The sequence below is a fragment of the Stegodyphus dumicola genome, chromosome 8 (assembly GCF_044657685.1).
Source record: "Stegodyphus dumicola isolate Sdum_Otavi_A_Nest chromosome 8, ASM4465768v1".
NCBI classification, from domain to species: domain Eukaryota; kingdom Metazoa; phylum Arthropoda; class Arachnida; order Araneae; family Eresidae; genus Stegodyphus; species Stegodyphus dumicola.
In genome coordinates, this window is record NC_140775.1 from 5,707,893 (window position 1) to 5,727,856 (window position 19,964).

At 31.7% G+C, this 19,964-nt stretch overlaps 1 protein-coding gene across 1 annotated transcript; it reads left to right on the forward strand.

The window, feature by feature from the left end:
* Positions 1–16,607: 16,607 nt before the first annotated feature.
* Positions 16,608–19,744, forward strand: LOC118199371 (uncharacterized). Its single transcript, XM_085821532.1, has 2 exons — positions 16,608–17,104; positions 19,409–19,744. Exons 1-2 carry the CDS (start codon positions 17,018–17,020, stop codon positions 19,652–19,654), a joined length of 333 nt encoding a protein of 110 aa, XP_085677658.1. The 5' UTR covers positions 16,608–17,017; the 3' UTR covers positions 19,655–19,744.
* Positions 19,745–19,964: the final 220 nt, after the last annotated feature.

Consider the following 19,964-nt stretch of genomic DNA (forward strand, 5'->3'; position numbering starts at 1 on the left):
GCGTATTGACTGAAACCTGCTTACGGTTTGGGAATTCAAAATGTGTAGTTCCAGCAATTACCCATCCTAACTTAGAACAACATGCAAATGGAAGATTTTTGCCCCTTTTAATTACCTCGCCATTGATAAAAGTAAGGAATACATTCACTCCAAGCAAAATATCAATTTCTCCCGATTCATGAAATGTAGGATCTGCTAAAGTTAAATCTTCGAAACTTTCATATAAATTCAAAGGTAATGTTACACTTGGAATGTTTCCTGTAATTTTGTCTATTATGTAAGCGGACGTTGAAATTCTGTAATTAGTATTAAAATGAGGTGTAAACAACAACTCTACTTCTCCAGTAGTAGTTGTATTGAAAGTACCTAAGCATGACACTTATATCTTCGAATCCTTTATACTCAATCCTAAATTGATAGCTGTTTTCCGACGAATGAATGATTTTTCACTACCTGAATCTAGTAAACATCTACAATTTATGAATTCATTTTTTGAGTTTTGAACCTTAATTACAGCAGTACACAAAAGTACATGACTACGTTTACCATTAGCATGAGCTCCAAAATGTTTATTTTCATAGTTGTTTGCACAAACAGTTGGAGAAACCTCACTCAAGTTGTTTTCTGGTTTAATTTGCGATTTCGGAACAAACACTTGTGCTTCCGGTGAAGGGAATTTAGATGCATTTTTTGGTTTGAAATTATTTTCTAAATGCAAAATGCTATGATGATGCTTAAAACAATGCTTGCAGGTGTTTGCACTCTTACACATTTTAACTTTATGGACATTAGACAAGCAATTAAAACAAAGTTTATTAGTCTTAACAAACTCTATTCGTTTTTGCACTGGTAAATTAAAAAAATTAGAACTCCTGTATAAAAAATGATCTTCTTTACAAAATAAGCAAGTAGAATTAGTAATCAGAGAAGTAACCCTATTATACATTGGTTTATCTGATTTATGCGTTTTTCTAATTAAAGGTTTACTGTTCTGTAATGTTCTAGCGTAATTCTTCAAAAATTCTATCAAGTCATTCAACTTTGGTATTTCGTCTTTTTTTAATTGACGCTCCCACCACAACTTTGTCGAAACGTCAAGTTTTTGCAAAATAATATACAACAAAGTATCACTAAAATTATCTATCCTTTGATCTAATATTTCCAATGAGCGAGTTATTTCGTTTACGTTATCTACTAAACTTAATATCGAGGATGCAGATTTCGTTTGTATTTGTGAAACGTTAAGAATTCTTTTAATAAAAGCAAATATCTGTTCTCTCTTATTAGAAAATCTCTCTTCTAGTAAATTCCAAGCAATACTGAAATTTTGATCAGCTATGGGAATTGACTGAATAATGCGATAAGCATCATTTTTCAAAGAACTCTTTAAATATTGTAATTTTTGAGCTTCAGATAGATTTGGATTGTTGCGAACACTAGCGTTAAATAAATCTTTAAATGTTATCCATTCTGTTAAATTTCCGCTAATTGTGGGTAAAGATAATTTCGGTAACTTTAAACTTTCAGAGATTGATTCAGGTACGACAGATTTGTCGCCATTTGCATTTACGACCTTGTAAATCTTTAACTTACGAATAATTTTTAAGTGAACCTCCTCAATTTTCTCTAAAATCGACTGTTCTTCCTCAACGAAAGTGTCTATTTTTTCATCATCACAATTTGTATAAATTTCTCTAAATAGAGATTTAAAATCTTCCTTAAAGATTTTACATTTTTCTAAGATTAATTCAGCTTCAGCATTATCTAAGTTATCATAATATATTCTCTCGACAAATTTCATTAACTGCGTTTTCAAAATTTTCTTTCGTTTTTTTTTTTTCCTATATCTGACATTTTGAAAATATTCTAAATTCACGATTTTACTAATACTTTAAACACAACAATAGTAGCTATAACGAAATCTCAAATGCAATTAAAATGCGTTAACTATTTCACTCACCTCGAACACTGTATCCATTGCGTAACTCTTGAGAATTCTAAACCGAAATTGCATTATCACCACCATTACGGACACGTAGAATTCTTATTCACAAGCGCGGGGTTTTCTCGAAGCTCCGGCGTAGGACGACCAAATAATGTAGCGAAGCGGTATCTTAACTTTAAATTAATAAACCTAAGAATACATCAATGCGAGTGGACTGTAAATTAACCTTTATTCGGGAGTTTGAACTTTTGAACACAACACAGCACAAAGTAAAACGACAGAGTTACAATTAGCGTTTGCAAGAATGCAAGAACAAATGCGAGCTACGCATACAATCTGCGCATTGCGAAATAATATCTCACAGACAGGCAGAGAGCTCTGTTGGCCGAAACAGAAGGATCACATCTAAATTTCCTTGGAGCTGGAAAATTTATGTAACATTGGTACCATGGACTGACCTCAGTTGAGTTTTGTAATATGCAATACAGTTGTTGATTGGAACAGTTATATGCAGAAATTTTTTTAAGCATTTTATATCTAGGTATGTCTCATGCTTGTTTCTGAAGTCTGTTAATAAATGTTATTTATTTTATCAAATCCTAGTTGATTTCTCATTTAAACTACAACACTGCACAATCCTAAATGTTGGAAAGTATTTCTTACAAATTTTAATTTTTATGAAAATTGTTAAAAAATATATAGAAGCATTTATCATGCCAGCAAATTGGAGTTAAAGGCAATCGTATGGACATTGAACAGGTTAAGAGAATTCTTAATCGACATAAGATTTACAATACAGAAGCATTTACTGCAAAAGAAAAATTATTTCTAATGTGTCAGCTAAGTAATTTGACAATTGTAGCGTTTAAATATTAATTACATTGGCAAAATGACAATTTTATGTGCTACCTCTCTTGCAAGAAATATATCTTATTTTAAAAGCATGAAAATATTTTAAGACTTGTTTTTAATATTTTCCCCCTCTTATTATACAGCAAGGATTATATACACCATAAGTTTGGCATATTGTTACTATTTTAGGTTATGTGCTACTAATATGCACTAATTTAAAGTTTAAAAATGATGGCAGTTATTTTAATTAATAGTGGTAAGTTGATATAATTACAGAACAATTTCCAAATTTTAATTAAAATCAGATTTTTTAATACGTAATGAAAGCAATCTTTCATTGAACATTTTTATAAACAAATTGGTATATATCAAAGGACTATTTACCATTAATTTAAATGGAAAAAGGTTCTAAGGTTTTAAGAAAAAAAAAAAAAAAAAAAAATTGAAATTATATTTAAACTAATTAAAATTACTAAAATATAAACTGATGTAATAAATATATATAATTTAAATTAATTGAAATTTATTATCTAATTATTAGCTATTTGAATTTCTTTTTTTTTTCTTTCCTTCGTCACAGTCTTCCATATGGCTCCAGCACTTCTAATTTTATAAATTAAGCCCTGGTATATAGCATGGAAAAATAAGTCCTCAAGATTTAATGGGAACGGAAGAGGGGTAGATGATCTTTGGATTTATCTTCTGGTCATTGTTTCAAAATGAGCTGGGAAAATTCATATCATCACCTAATAATGTGTCCAAGGTTTAAACTAATGACAGACATAATCAAGTGCACTCTTGGCCAATGATTTCGTAGACGTTTTTGATGTTACTATCAGAGGAGTCTGTGATTATACTTAGAATTTAACTAAATCAAAAGTTACTAGGTGTTATTAATTGCTTCAACATTCAATTAATTTATTATTAAATAATCAATTAGTTAAGTGATTTCTCCTTCTATCGTGTCTGAATAATTTTATATTCTGAAGCTGTCATTTCAATATACATATAGAAATTATAAATTTATTCATTATTCCATAATGTAATGGATAATTCTAAGCAATTGCAATCTAATGTGCTTTCAGCTGTTGCAAAAAATGCCTTCAAAGTTTCTTAACTAGGGCAATTAAATTAATGCCGATATCTTAAGTAAAATTCATTGTACGAAGTATGAGATACCGAATATCACGAAAAGTAATAAACATATTGCTCATTAGGTAGAACGGGCCCACCAGCGGCCGAGCGGTAACGTCGCTGAACACTGGTAGTTCGGTCCGAGCTTCGAATCCCGCGAACGGGCTGGCTGCATGGGTGTTTTCGTGGTTTTCCCCATGTGTAACGTGTATACGAGCCAGTTTCCCTTAGAAAGTCCTCCACGAAGGCATCCCTCCCCTTAGGCAGATAGCCCTAATGTGCTTTGCCATAATTAAATACACCAACACCAACACCAACATTAGGTAGAACAATTCTATGTTTAGATACATGTTTATGACACTGCCTTTATAGTCACCGCCCACCAGCGGCCGAGCGGTAAAGTCGCTGAACACTGGTAGTTCGGTCCGAGGTTCGAATCCCGCGAACGGGCTGGCTGCATGGGCGTTTTCGTGGTTTTCCCCACGTGTAACGTGCCAGTTTCCCTTAGAAAGTCCTCCACGAAGGCATCCCTCCCCTTAGGCAGATAGCCCTCGTGTGCTTTGCCATAACTCAACACACCACCTTTATCGTCACCATTTTGACGGTATTTACTAACAGTGAATTTTGTGGATGTATAGCAGAAGAAAAATATTATATTATTAATTGTTATTTTATCAGCACGAAAGTAGTTGATGAACACTTCTTTCACCGAATCAATTGGGCGCAAGCAATTCCACGCTTCAGCAACATCACATCGATGTGTATGCCGAAATGAAATTTTAATCGAAGTGCACAGATTCTTTTTTACATACTCATCACGACATCTTGTATACTTATTATTTTTTAAAATTCTGACATGCAAAGCAGCTAAACATTCTTTATTTCTGAAACTAGCCTATTTCTTATTTAGTCTTGCATGTTGACACATATGGAAGACACTACTTCGTAGGAATATCCATCAAATAAAATTTTATAAAGTTCATTTTACACTTTCTTTGAGATACTCGCGGCCATCACAAATTTGAAACATAAACCGAAAGCGTTATTTCCTTTTGCGCATGCGCTTGGTGTCACAATTTCGCCAAGACCCGATAAATCGCCAAATTTAGTCGCGGCTTGCGTTTCCTATGAAGGAAGTAAAAATACGCGCACTGGCGTAGTTATGGTGGGGCAAGGGGGGACATCCGTCCCCGGGCGGCGTAATGGCAGACCGCACATTGAGTTGAACAGTGTTAAACGAATGTTGCATACTGCACATGCCCAGAAAACAATTTGGCGTAATTACTATGTTGGCGCGATTTGAAAAGAAGATAAATACGGTATATGGTAGATGTATCGCCATCTAATTGTAAACAAATCTGGAGTTTAAATCTTCGTAGAGTATAATTGTAAACTAATTACTGTGTTAAAATACTATTTTTTGCTGTACTGCTCAAACAACTAGAAAGCTGAAATTATTGCGAAGTAATGTGAAGCAGTGATTGCATTCAAAATATAAAATATAATACTGATGAAATTCTGCACATTCCTTTGGAACTGTACAAATTTTCGTTCAGAAAAAGACTGAAATTTAGGATATATTAGTTGAAAATTTATTCATTATACTTTTAAGCAATAAAAACAATTCAGGATTTACCACACGTTCCATTCGTACATACATAAAGAAACACTGAGGAATATAACAAGTGCTTGCAAATAACACTGAAGAAATTTTACAATTCTTTAATAATGCTAGTTATTAAATTCTTTGAAATGAGAAAATGAAAGCGCGAATGTACGCTAACAAACTAAGCGAGATACTCCAGTTTACAATTACTGAATTATAACATGTAAACAAATTACATTTAAATAACGAATTATTACGAACATATATTAACAAATATTAAATGCACTGTTATTGACAAATTAAAATGAAACATATATTAGAAAAATAAACAAGTGCAATCGGCAGGGACGTTAAAATAACTAATCAGCAAAGTTTCACAACATTGCAGTTTTAAACATCACTCGAACACACTCGAGAGCCATGGAGATCACGAATAAGCTAACGTAGGGTTGCTTAGTCGCCAATATTTCTCCCCGCGCCAAAGGTACACCATCAAGCATGCGCAATAAGCGAAATTCGCTTAACACAGTTCAACCAAGGCCGACTTATACTCAAGGCCTGCCAGACTGAACGAAATTCCGGTTCCCAGTTTTCAGTGGCTTTCGCGAAATTCATCACTAGGTGGCGCTCGCATTCTGCTACAATTTTGTTATACGCTCACTATTTGTAACGTGGCTCGTTATTAACAAAAAGGGTATTTTATGTCTAGCTGCTGTGTTTTTAAGGGCTATACTTAACAAGCTTGGTTTTTTTGCGTAACTTTATATGCATATAGGTTTAAAATTGTGTATATACCTCATTGAACTCAGTTCTGAAATTCCTCATTCTGCTTATTTAATTCTGAAATCTTTGTGCATCTAATGCTGTTATTTTCAAAACTTTGTTTGTAACTTTCTTCTGATTAATATGGAATGGGAATGGTACACATGGATTTATGTCAGGTAGTTACATGTAGGTAATGTATCAAGATGGCACTCTTGTATATGTGTGCTTAATAGTGATAATATTGTTTTGTGAAATTCAGTAATTTTATTTCATGTATACATTATTCTTGATAATGAACTATATCAATATCTCACGCTGCCAGCCATAAAATTTTGTACACATGTCATTCTGATAAATGTTGTATGTGTGTAAAAATGTCTACCTGCTGTATATTTAAGTGATGCATTTAATAAGCTTGTTTTTTTGCCTAACTTTAAATGCATATATATCTAAAATTGTGTATATACCTCATTCTACTCAGCATTGTGGGCATGTGTGATGGATATATAATTTATATTGAGCCATTGCAAGTTTTCAAGTTTCACCCTTGATATACAGAACTGAACGTTTTCTTAAATATATATTGTGATTATGAGAGTTATTATTTTTTGTGTGCTGTTAAAATATATTTTATGATGTCTGTGTCTCTTTTATTTATAACAAACTTGATTTGATCAATAGCTTTATCAAAAATTTCATTATTTTCATTTGAAAAATTGAAGTTTCTCTAACACTGAAAATGTAATTGCTGCAATGCACTTAATTCAATTACTAGTTTCTTAATGTTAACATCAATGAAATTTAGAATACAAATGAAAGTGAAGAGAAACACACCTGTGTAATATTAAAATTAGTCAAAAAAGCAACTTTGGGTTTGAGTTTCATTTAAAATCTATCCCCACAGTAAAACTTTTTTTTTTTTTTTTTTGCCTAATAATTTTAGAATGTCTTTGAATATCTGCAATGCAAATACTGCACAGAGATCAAAATCTGCATTATTTAAACTTTTATTGTTTAAGATTTCCTAAAAACAGTTATTTAATAATTAAAAAAATTCTTCAGTATGTAAAATTTAATCTCTTTAAGTAATATTTTTACTCCAATGCTGTGGAAACAAATATACAAATTTTAGATCACGGTGTATTAATATGTTAATTACATCTTTGATAGGGGATACTAAATTATTTTTTGGCCCAGTACAGCCGACAGAAATATTTTGAAAATTTTTCACTGAAATAGTAAATGATCTGCTTACTATATAAATAATTAAAAAATAAGGTGTGTACTCTGAATTACCTTTAAATTAGAATAAATAGTTGTAATGCGTACAATTCAGAATAGCGCATGTCTAGATGAAAGCAGGAATTAAAATCGAGATCAAATAGCTGGTGTTTATGTGTGAAAAAAAGAAAGGTGAGATAGCTTAAAATTCCATGCTTTCCTTCTAATTACTAATAAGAAATCAACAATTTCTGACTACTATGGATTAACCGTTTTTAAACTTATATAACAAGACAGCATATAACAAAACAGAATTCGTTTTTGGTACTTTTCCGATTTTTGTAAACATCGCAAAGTGTAGCAGAATTGTAGCGCCATCTTGCGGTCAGTAGGAATATCACGCAAGCAACCGAAAACACAAAAGAATATTTTCACACTGGCAGGCAAGGAGGTTAGAATACACACACAGATCGTTTTTTATTCTCGAGTGTCAAGATGTAGAAACATCTTTTTACTCGACTTCTGATAAAGAGCAGGAGGGGGAGAGAGGGAAAAGGGTGAAAGGAGTGAGGGAGGCGGATGAAAGAGAGTGAGGTCCGCACTGCGTATTTCCAAACCCTACCCCACTTTTCGAATTTTTGACGTCATGGACAAATCGACTAGTTTTGCCTGGATGGTAATTCTTGAGCATGCGCTGAAGCGCGAGAAGTAACATAAACAGAACTTTGGCTTGCACTTGTAAACAGTATTAAGTATGTTGTTTGAAAGTGCATTCGTTTATGTAATTGCATAATTTGACTGTTTCTGTAATAAGAAAACTTCATTCAGATAAAATTTATTTTAATATTATTATTATCTGGTCATAGGATTATACGAAATGCTGAATACTCTAGGTACTATCATAATCTTCGCATAACCTTTCTCATTGTATTTTGCGTTATCATTGTAAAATATATTGTATTATAAAGATTAAATTACTTTGTTAGAAATGTGAATGTTCTAATTTAATTTTCTTTTTATCACTTATTATTTATTTCCGCTTTGAAAACACATTCATATTTGACAAATAATTATCTCCGCTGAAAATTTTTGATTGTTTAAAAACTATATTTGTCAATAATGTAATAAAAACTCATTAATCTGGTGCTTCGTAGATCAATATGACAACGAATTCGAAATGTTCTAAAATCTTTAGTTTGTAGTAGATGCAACTAATGTCACAGAGAAAAAATATTTTAATAAAAATGTCCCCCATGTTAATTCAATAGCAAAATTATTTCTATTTCAGTGAGAAATCCACTTTCAATGCTTATATAACAGAAAAATGTAACATAAGCATTTTAGAAGTTTTAAATATAAGCTAAAGGTTTGTTGTACAATTTTATGTAAGGAACGTAATAATTTACTTTCATTCCGTTTAAATCGGCATATTCGTTTCCAATGGATAACTGAAATTTTTGGCAAGTTACAGACTTAACTTGAACACACAGTATTCCATCACTTAAAATATCAATTAATTGTTCTTTTTCATTTAGAGAATGAAACTATTGAACTTTGAACTATTAAATAGTTCACTCGAAAATTCTAGTCCTTCTCCTCAAAGTGAAGGATAATCATTAAAAATATCTTCCAATTTAAAAATATTTTTCTAATCTAAAAAGAATCTTTTAAAAAAAATGGAAACATGCCCTTAAAAATGTAGAAAAAATTAAAATCCTGCAGTGGAAAATCTTTGAAAGTTCAAAATAATCTTAACTCAAAACTTTACTAGAATCTCTTATCAAACAGCAGTAGCAAAGAAAAATGGGGGGAGTGAGTAAAATAAAATTATCTTACAATTTAAAAAGATTTTACTAGTCTAAAAAGAATATTTTAATTCCACATTTACAGGATTTTATCAAGTTAATTTTAATTTCAATTTTTATTCTTTCTGAAAAATTGGTTCTAAATTTCTTTCTTTATATATTTACTGATCAATTTTTAACAGCATAATGCACGAAAATTTTTGGAAGGATTATAAATTTTCCTTTTAAAAAATTATTTGTATATACATAGTCCAAACGCATCTGTATACGGTGGAATACGTTTAACGCAAAATATCGGTTAACATGAAATAATGCAACGGTCCCGACAAACTACTATGTATTTTCATGCATTTTGTTTCTCTTAACACGAAAAGATGTCCTTTCTGGAAATGAACAAAATACATAAAGCACTGGCATCGCAGGCGAGATTTAAGCTGGATGTAAAATAAAAGGGAGGTGGTTTCACATATTTCGTAGAAAAGAGGCTAATTTGGCTTTAAAATACCCTAGGAATAGCCTGCGACACGAGTCAGTTTTGTTTATCTACACTACTTTCGCCATCCACCTCTACAAACGCCACACAAACATCTCATCTCTCATCAGTTAGCTTTGGAATTCGGTGACGAGTACATGGCAGAGCGAGTAAAAATTAGTGAGTTTGGCTCATATGTTGCACTGCATGGAATTCAGCAACTCCAAGGATGAATGAAAATTATTTTCATTACACACAATTCTCAAAAGTATCAGATTCTTTGGCACCAAAAGAAATAGAGAAGTAGGATAGTGAAACTGAGCTGACATTTAATAAAATGTTTGAGAAAGTTTCTGTATTAATGAGCTGTCGTACTGTACTATCGGAAGAATTTGTTGCAGTAATTTATGATAATGTGTGTACAGCCCCAATTATGGCGGACAAAGTTATTTTGGAGTTTGTTCAAAGCTAAAAATATATCATTGATGCAGATTCTGGGGACGAAAATAAAATGAATAATGCAGCTCCTGTTCCCACCTCATCCAAAATGAGGAACATCATAAAAGGTATGGACAGTTATTCAGACGCACATTCCAATGGTGAAATGAATAACAAAATGTTTGACATTGAACAATTTGATGCTAAAAAAAGACAATGCAAAGAAAAATATCAGATTATTTTCCCAAAACTCAATAAATGTATTGTTTTTCAAAAAACTTGAAAATTTTGTATTAAATTCTATTAAGTTCTTGTGGATGTTTTTGTTTCATTGATTTTTATTAAATACATACATATACACATATCTATATAAATAAAATGTACTCTAATAAGCTTAATTTTGTTGAATATATATATATATATATATATATATTTTAGGTTTAATCCTAGTATCTGGTGCACATGGAATTTGGCGACTTTATGATAAGCAGCAAAAAGGGGACATATATGATGAGTAGTAAACCGGTCATTCAAAGAATATATATAGTTATACATAGTATATACTATGCACACACATAAGTATCTAGTATATTGATGTTCTTTGGATCATTTTTGGTGTTGGCGATAATTTTCAAAATCGCGCCAAGGCTGCACCGTATACTAGGATTTTACCATATTTTAATATTCTTTAACACGAAAAAATATTTCAGTCCCCTCAGTTTTGTGTTAAATGATTTTCACTGTATATCTATTGCACATAAATCCCTTTCTTACATAAAATATAAATGTATGTATAAAATAACTAAATAAATTGTAAAGGAAGTTTAATCAGCAACTATGAAATCTTAAAAAAGTAGTATAAAATTTATAATGGCAAACATTAAAATAGATGAAAGTAAATAAAATTTAAATTATAGAATGTACTTTATAAAATTAATAAGCGGTTAAAAATATATATTTTAATTGCTTAAAATATGGAAGTTATTTAGCAGAGATTGTTGGATATAAAATTACTACTTCAAATTTTCAGATTACTATTGTTCATATTTAAAGTCTCAACTTGCAGTCTTAATCCACGTAACAACCATTGTAAAAATCACTCGTTATCATATTCCAAAGATCAGCAGGCTACATTTTTTTCAAAATCGTGCATAATATTAAATAGTCAAGTTGATACAAATAAGATGAACTGTTTTTATGAGTTTATTCTTCCATTCACTTATTACACTATTTCATTTTTTATATGCTCGACTATCCAAAATTTCAAGAGCTTTCCGGATATTTTTTTAGTTGAGTTTTTTCTGTACAATCATTTTTTTACATCGTCAAAATTGCACAGACACATACTTGAAATAAATTTCCTTTTACAGCTAAACACAGGAACTGGAAAACAAAAAAGTACTTATTCGGAGATTGTATTTCTTTTTCGTTCATGAAAATCAAAGTTCATTACACAAACATGCAATCACACTGCACAAGCATGTATGGAAATTCTTAACACATTTAGTAATCCTCCTAATTGATTACACATTTAGTAAATAAATCAGAAAATATTTTAATGTATAACAAATTAATAAAGTCTTTAAGCTTTTTTAAAGCAGAGCATAATACTACAATTATGAACAAATTTAATGTTATAAAAGTTAGTTAATTTAGTAAATTTCAGTTTTTTACCAAAGCAATGAAATATTTTGATAATTATAAAGTTCCTTGTATATCTTTATAAATGAACTTTATTGCTGTTTTAAACAATTAAACAAGTGACCAAGTTATTTTAATACTTTTAAAATATATACACTAAAAGAAACATTAAAATTTATTAATATATTTGTCAACCTTGATTTTGGCATAAAAGTCTGCAGAATGCTTCGTAGTTTTTAAGCACACAGAGGCACTGCAATTCTTTCTTATTCCTTGATTTGAAGTTTTCTGCAAATGTTTTTTTTATTATTATTATTAAAATATCTGTATTGGCACACATACAATGTTTGTATAGTGACTTCAGATATGGATAAGTTTTTCGAACACTCTCGTTTGTTTTACTGGCGTCGCTGAATTTTGCGATGAATGCATCACATTTATTGCCGAGTATCACCTTCCAGATTTTTCATACTGTTAATGTATGCATTAGCAGTGAATTATTCTCCTCATTCCTCAGATATACTAACGGCGAGGTTTAATCCTAGTATCCGGTGCACACGGGATTTGGCGACTTTATGATGAGCAATAAAAACGGGACATATAAGATTAGTAAACGGGTCATTCAAAGAATATATATAGTTATACATAGTATATACTTAGTGTATAGTCATTTTTGGTGTTGGCGATAATTTTCAAAATCGCGCCAAGGCTGCACCGTATACTAGGATTTTACCCTACGGCGATAAACAATAACCATTCACTAAAGATTTTGCGTAAATTTCCACTCATAATAATTTAAATTGCGAACACACTAAACACACTAGTCGCCACCACAATTTTTTCGAAAGCGCGCCGTAGTAGTCAAAAGTGGGGTACGCCGTTTTGCCAGGTGAAACTAGTCGATATTTCCGAGACGTCAAAAATTCGAAAAGTAGGGTAGGGTTTGGAAATACGCGTCCGCACTAGCGGCGGCGAGAAAAGGCGGGTGTCAAGTTCAGTGTCGTTATAAAATGAAGCCGCGGGTGGTAAAACCGCAGAGTCAGTTTTGCGTGAATGAGTCAATTAAGGTTGTGAATCTTATGGGGGAGGATATCAGAAGGGTAGCGATGTTTTTCTCTGGGACGTGGGGAGTGTCTGAGAGTGCTAATAAGGCTATTACTGTGGGTTTGTACTGAATAAAAGAAGTTGACCGCTAATCGTTTAATATACTCTTGAATAAGTTCGATTCGAAGGTCTCTGTGGATATAGATGTTGGGAATATACCAAGGAGCATTGATAATTTCTCGTAAAATTTTATTTTGTAGAATTTGTAATTGTTTAATATTGGTTTTAGCTGCATGTCCCCAGATCGGTGCTGCATAAAGAAGAGCTGGGCGCAGTATGGAACGATATAGAATTAATTTATTTGTAGTAGATAAGTTGCTTTTTCTACCAAGAAGAGGTCGCATAGTAGCTGTGGTGATTTTAAATTTTTGTACTACAGACCGGAAATGGGTTCTGAAGGTAAGTTTTTGGTCAAGGGTGACTCCAAGGTGTTTGGTTTCATTAATCCAGTCTATTTCTTCGTTAAATATTTCAGGGGGTGGAGGATAGTATTTCATGTTTCCTTTACGGAAAATTATTGCCTGAGTTTTATCAGTGTTAATTTTAATCCTCCAAAGGGTAAGCCATTTTTCCAGTTTTATGCGATAGCTTTGGAGTTGGTTTCTAACGGCGATAACAGTGCAGGCTTTAGTAAGTATAGCGGTGTCATCGGCAAAGAGTGCAAGATGAACAGAAGGGTCTTTAGGGATATCTTGAGTATAAATATTAAAAAGGTACGGCGAAAGTGCCGACCCCTGTGGGACACCAGCATTGATTACTCTGGTGGTAGAGTAAGCAGTACCGATTTTGATTCTGAATGATCTGTTGCTGAGAAAAGAGGCTATTAAGCGAATAAAATGATCTGGAAAATTGAGAGGGATTAGTTTGTAAATAAGTCCTCGATGCCATACCCTGTCAAAAGCTTTCGCGATATCGAGAAATATAGCACCGGTCGGAAGCTTGCAATTGTAGCCTTCAGTGATAATGTTGATAACTCTAAGAAGTTGGTGGCAAGTGCTATGATGATTAGGAAAACCGAATTGTTCTTCTGGTAGAAAATTCATGGAAGGGTGAATTTTTTGGATGTGGAAAAGTAGAATTTTCTCAGTAACTTTAGACAGGTGGCTAAGTAAACTGATAGGGCGATAGTTCTGTGAGAGAGTTGGATTTTGTTGCGGTTTAAGGTTAGAATACATGGAGATGGCGTCTCTGCTGTCGCAATACGAGGAGAGTGAAGCCGGGGGAAGCAAATAAGCCACGCCTCGTGAGGGCAAGAAAACGCTTCCCTTACTATGTGAAGTGAGGTTAAACGTCAGCTTGTTTGAAGTTTTGAGTGTGTTTTCTGATTTCTTATGTGAAGACGTGAGAGGGTTATAAGGTACTGAATGGTTACATTGAAATAATGTCTACATTTCGGGTTTCATTTCCATATAAAAGAATGTTTTTTTTAACATGCATAAATAAGTAGAATAATTGAAATGTGCGTTTGAAAAGCCGTCAGAAAAGAGTTTGAGTATTTTCTCGGTGTGACGTGCGCGAAGAAACATCTATAATTCTCAGATTTTTCTTCAATTAATGGTTTGAGTATTATACTCGTAATTAACTGAGTTGTAAAAGCAAAACGGTAAGTAAACAAAGGAAGGGGGAGTGGTCACCTCATCGTGGAAAAGAAAACGCGTTATTTTAAAGGTGTGATCATATTACATTACAAGTCATATTTTATGTATTTAATTTTATTTTCTGTTCAAGTAAATATTTAATAACAGGATTTAATTTGGGGTGAAATTTGTGGGAGTTTTAAAAATAACAATGCAGAATTTAAATATTATTTTTTATCATTGTTCATGCAATTTAATATTTTTCAAAACGTAAGTAGTATTTCTAACATGGAAAATTGAGAATTATACCTGTATATATTTAGAATAACTAAAATATAATCAATTAATGGTTTGAGTATTTATTTATTTATTTTCACAATACCTTTATTGCTAGCATTCATTAATGACAGCATGTAATTACATAATGCATTTCTCATTTAACTCATTTTAATGGAATCAGTCCCTTTGTACATATATTTTCCCTCTGCATATCCTGATAATCATTAGAATTGATACAATTATCAGCACTTGCAGCCGTTTCCTTGGATATGTTTTAAACATGCACAGCAAATTTTTATCTAACTTTGAGCAAAATATAATTAAATAAATGATAGTATATATGTTAAAAGAATATTTACCTGTGAAATGTAATACCGGATCCTGCTATTCTTCTATTTGTACAGCCGAAAGCGACGCAGGAATTTACCATATTGGCAAGAATAAAAATTGCTTCTCGGAACAATATTGCAGCCGTCTACAAGATGATAGAAAATGTAGAAATAAAATGAAATGGCGGGAAAAAGTGAAGGAAAAAGCGCGCGAAGAATCCACGGTCTTTAATTTACGAAACTGGGTGTGGCTAGGTTCTGCCTCATTGGCTGAAGAGCTCGTCAATCTTTCTAAAGCCACGACTACTAAGGGCATGCTTTCCCCCACTTTTTGGCTTCACTTGGACTGCGCGCAGGGCATCTCCATGTATTCTAACCTCCTTGCTGGCAGGCCTTGAGTATAAGTTGGCCTTGGTTCAACTCAATGTGCGGTCTGCCATTACGCCCCGGGCGCAGTATCCAAGGGGCGCCAAATTGATGATACACATTTCAGAATGAAATATTTCCCAATCTTGGAACAGAGAAAGGGGCGCAAAATCTTTAGGAGTCCCCGGAACTTAAAACCAAGGAGGTTAGAATAGATGCCACCAAACCTGCTCCAGTTCTCTCTGGCAGAAATTTGAAAATTGTTCTTTAAATGTTAATATAAATTAAACAGGAGAATAAAGAAAGGTAAATAATTTTTTATCATTTTCTTACAAAATGTAATAAATCGTTTTGTTTTGATACTGATCATGTCAATGCATTTGAGTTCTGGTAATAAAAAAATCGGAAAGGTTGTGTTTCTTTGTCTCCCCTCCCTTATTTTTGATAATTTAAGTACGCGACGTAAGTTTCAGTACAGAGTGCAATAAAATTGTATTTATTTTTCGAAATTAAAAAAAAAAAAAAAAAAAAAAAAAGGCTGAAAGCATTGGACTAGTGCCTTCGCAGAATTTAGTTTAAAGGCCCGTCTACACGTACCGATTTTATCGGCCGACTTTCTCGCAGAGGAACAATTTTCAGGATGTGCGCATGCGCTAAAAATCTGTCATGTTCTCTGCGACGATTTCAGAGCTAGTGTTCACCGCTCACTAGCCGACGATAAAATCGGCGACTCTAGCCAATTAGATTGCTTCCAGAGATCACGTGCTTTTCTCTCTCATTTTGGAAACATGGCGCTTTTTCGTTGGAGCGAAAATCAAATTTTTCAATTGATTGATTTTTATACAGACCATGCTGTGTTGTGGGACACAAATAACATAAATTATAAAAATAAAAAGTTAAAGGATTCCCTTATTTTGGTAAGTTATCTTCCCGTTACTTTATCATCAAATATTTTTTTATTCGTGATGAAAATTATTTTATGTTGGTTAAACAAATTACAACTCAATTTAATACAATATTGCTCAATTTTATTAGCTGATTGACTGATATAGCAATATGATTACAGTTTTCAGAACTGTGTTAGTTATTAAACTATACCGATAGTATTTTTTAATATTCAGTATGATATGCTATTTTAAGATTTTGCATATTTATATTTCTTATTTGAAATTTTTGTATTGAAATTACACTATTCCTTTCTACTATAGTAATCTTTATTCTGTATTAGTACTTTTTACTCATATTGTTGCGGTTTTCATAACATTATTGTCTATTTATTTAATAGTAAAGGTTATCATTTAAAGCACAGTAGTTATTTACTTTTTCTGAAGCATGGTTATTTTAACATTTCAGGACTTAAGCACACAAATATGCGTTCCAGAAAATGAAATTAAAAAAAAAAAAAATGGAGTAACCTGCGTACTCAATTTACAAAGGAGAAACATAAAGAGAAAAAAATTATACATCTGGTGCAAGCACTGCCATGCAGTACAAATCGGCATGGCAGTTTTACACATCGTTACAATTTTTAAGTGATGTCGTGTCCTTAAGGAATACTGTGACTTCTTTGGTAAGTGATTACTTTTTAAATTTATATAATTTGGCTTGTAAAGTAAATAATTTCCCTTTACTATTTGAAAATTTATAGAATTGTTTTTAATATAGGCAAAACTTTAACAGTTTTTGTGATAAATAAAATAATATTGTTATACATACTTAGCTGTGTAAATTATATTAGCCAAATCTTCAAGCTCATGCAGCAGATGGGTCATCTGCAAAAGTTCACACTCACAGCAATTTCTATATAACTTCAGTACAAAAGTATTATTTTATTTATCCTTTTACAACTATGTGTGCTATTTAATTTCTTAAATGAAATCTTTATATTTAAAGACTATTCTTAAGCTCATTTACTTAAAAATAATCCCATTTCCCATTAAAGTATAGGTGCAATACCCATTAAAGTATAGGTAAAAGCTTGTTTGAAGGACCAGGGCTTAATTTCTAAAATCAGAAGTGTCAGAGTTAGTAGAAGTTATATTTTGAATTTATATGAAGACCTAATCTTTTTTCCAATGAATGATATTCTATTGATAATTTCCAAAATAGCTGAGCAGTAAAACTGCTAAATAACTGGTAATTTGACCAGTGTTCGAATGCCAGCAAATAAGCTGACTGTAATGTTGGTTTTTGTTTTTTCCTATGCAGAACATGGATACGAGCCATTTTCCCCTAAAAATTCTTCTATGAAGCATCCCTCTCTATAGGCAGATAGTCCTTGAATTGCGTTGTCTTAATCAATTAGTCTAACATCCAGAAAAGCATATGTAATTTATTTTGAAATGAGAGTTAAGTAATGTAATGTAAAGGTAAAATGTAAAGGTAAAAATTACTTACTGGTACAAGTTAGTGGTTTTTATGACTTTTTTTTAAAAAAAACCATTCCCAAATATCTGATAGTAAGTCAACAAAGTATTATCGACCTACCGAAAAAAGCCGAAAAATCTAAACATGAATTTTAATTATTAAGTAAAAATTATATGATACATTAAAAAATAGGTTCTTACATGTTATCACAAGCACTTTAGTACAAGCTCTTTTAAATTTCCAGAATGTGCTAAAATCTGTCGACCATGAGCATAACAATACTTTAGGCAACCATGCTCATAAACATTCCTTCAGTCAAGCAACATTACCCTCATTCTTTTTCATTTATAAAAATTTGCCAAACTTGAGGTGATTACGCTAATATGTTAAGTACTAAAAAATAAAACACTTATGAATTTGCAAAATACTTCTCTAACTTTTAGCGTTATTCTTTTCTCCATGTACACAGTGATCTGTTTTCACTTAAAAAACCAATAAATTGCATAAACTTGTACTGCACATCAACTGTTTACCAAACACATCTCATCGTTGTTTGCGTTAACGGTTTTGTGACAAAATACTATATTCTGCAGAATTTTTACTGCAGTTTCTTCCATTGCTGGCAGATTCCACAAGTGATATTTTAAAAGTAAGTTAAAGGTTCCCAACTCCCCCCAAAAAAATTACGATGTCTGTCAAAATCATTAGAATTCCAAATACAACAAAAATAAACAATTGAAACATTGCTTGACTGAAGGATTTTTATGAACAAGGTTGCCTGTGAAATTTTTATGTGCAGAGTATGGCAATTTTTATTAAGGTGGTTGAGATAATATGTGACTACCTCTAATTTTAAAATATTAATAGAGAAACATGAATTCTTATTGCATTTTAAGTAATTATTACTATCAAAATCTTACTCATATTGTTCAAGTTTTTACAAGTAAATGAAGTCCAACTCCGCTTCACATTGAAAAGTTATAAAAATATGGGATGTACATGCACAGATACTGTTTTTTAAAAACACTCAAATTATTTCTTTTTACTGTAGTAATTATTAGCTTTGCTTTCTTCTCAGTTTATATATATATATATATATATATTTGTAAATTATATATATATATATATATATCATTTTCAATGATAAACTTATATTCACAGCTAAATCAGACATAAGTTAGTCAATATTTTGTTACTTTTAACATACTTAAACATAAGCATTAACTTCTTATATATTTTCTTTTAAATATATGTATTGCATGTTTTTATTGATACCAAATACGCTACAACTTAGACAGCAGAATTACGAGGTTTTTTCGTATTCTTATTCAAGATATTTGACTATTCAACTTTGATATCTCTTGAAAAATCAAGCTTAGGAAATATATTTATTATCCTTATAAATATTTATTTCTGCATGTTTTCCCATAGCTTGTTAATTATGATTTGTTATATATGAATGAATGATAGCTGTAATAGTAAAAATTAAAGTTATTTTAATTTTCAGGATTTTAATGATACTAGTACACAAGAAAGAAGTGCAGAAGTTACCAGTCATTCTGAGGAGATGTTTGACATGAACGATTTTGAAGACACTGAAGAGACACAGAGAGAACTATGTCATACACAAACACTACCACAGCTAAAAAGACACACATCAAACACTACAACTTCAAACAAAAAACAGAAACACGATCACATTTACACAGCAGCCACAACAACACTGGAAGAAATTTCTACAATATTAAAATAAAAAAACACTACTCCAAATACATTTACACAGTTCGATTCCTTTGTTGGTTCCGAACTAAGTCTAATCCGTGACCCTCAACTCCTCACAGACACAAAATATAAAATATACCAAATTCTCACAGATGCACAGACAGAACAAAATGTATTAGATTCCATGAACAACACAGAATAAATAAGAAACTTAGATATATTTATTACTTACCACATTATTTTGTAACATAAAATAAAAATACTTATAAATAATCTTTATTTCTTTATCTTTTATTATAACACATATTGAGAAATCAGGGAACATAAATTGAATAACATAT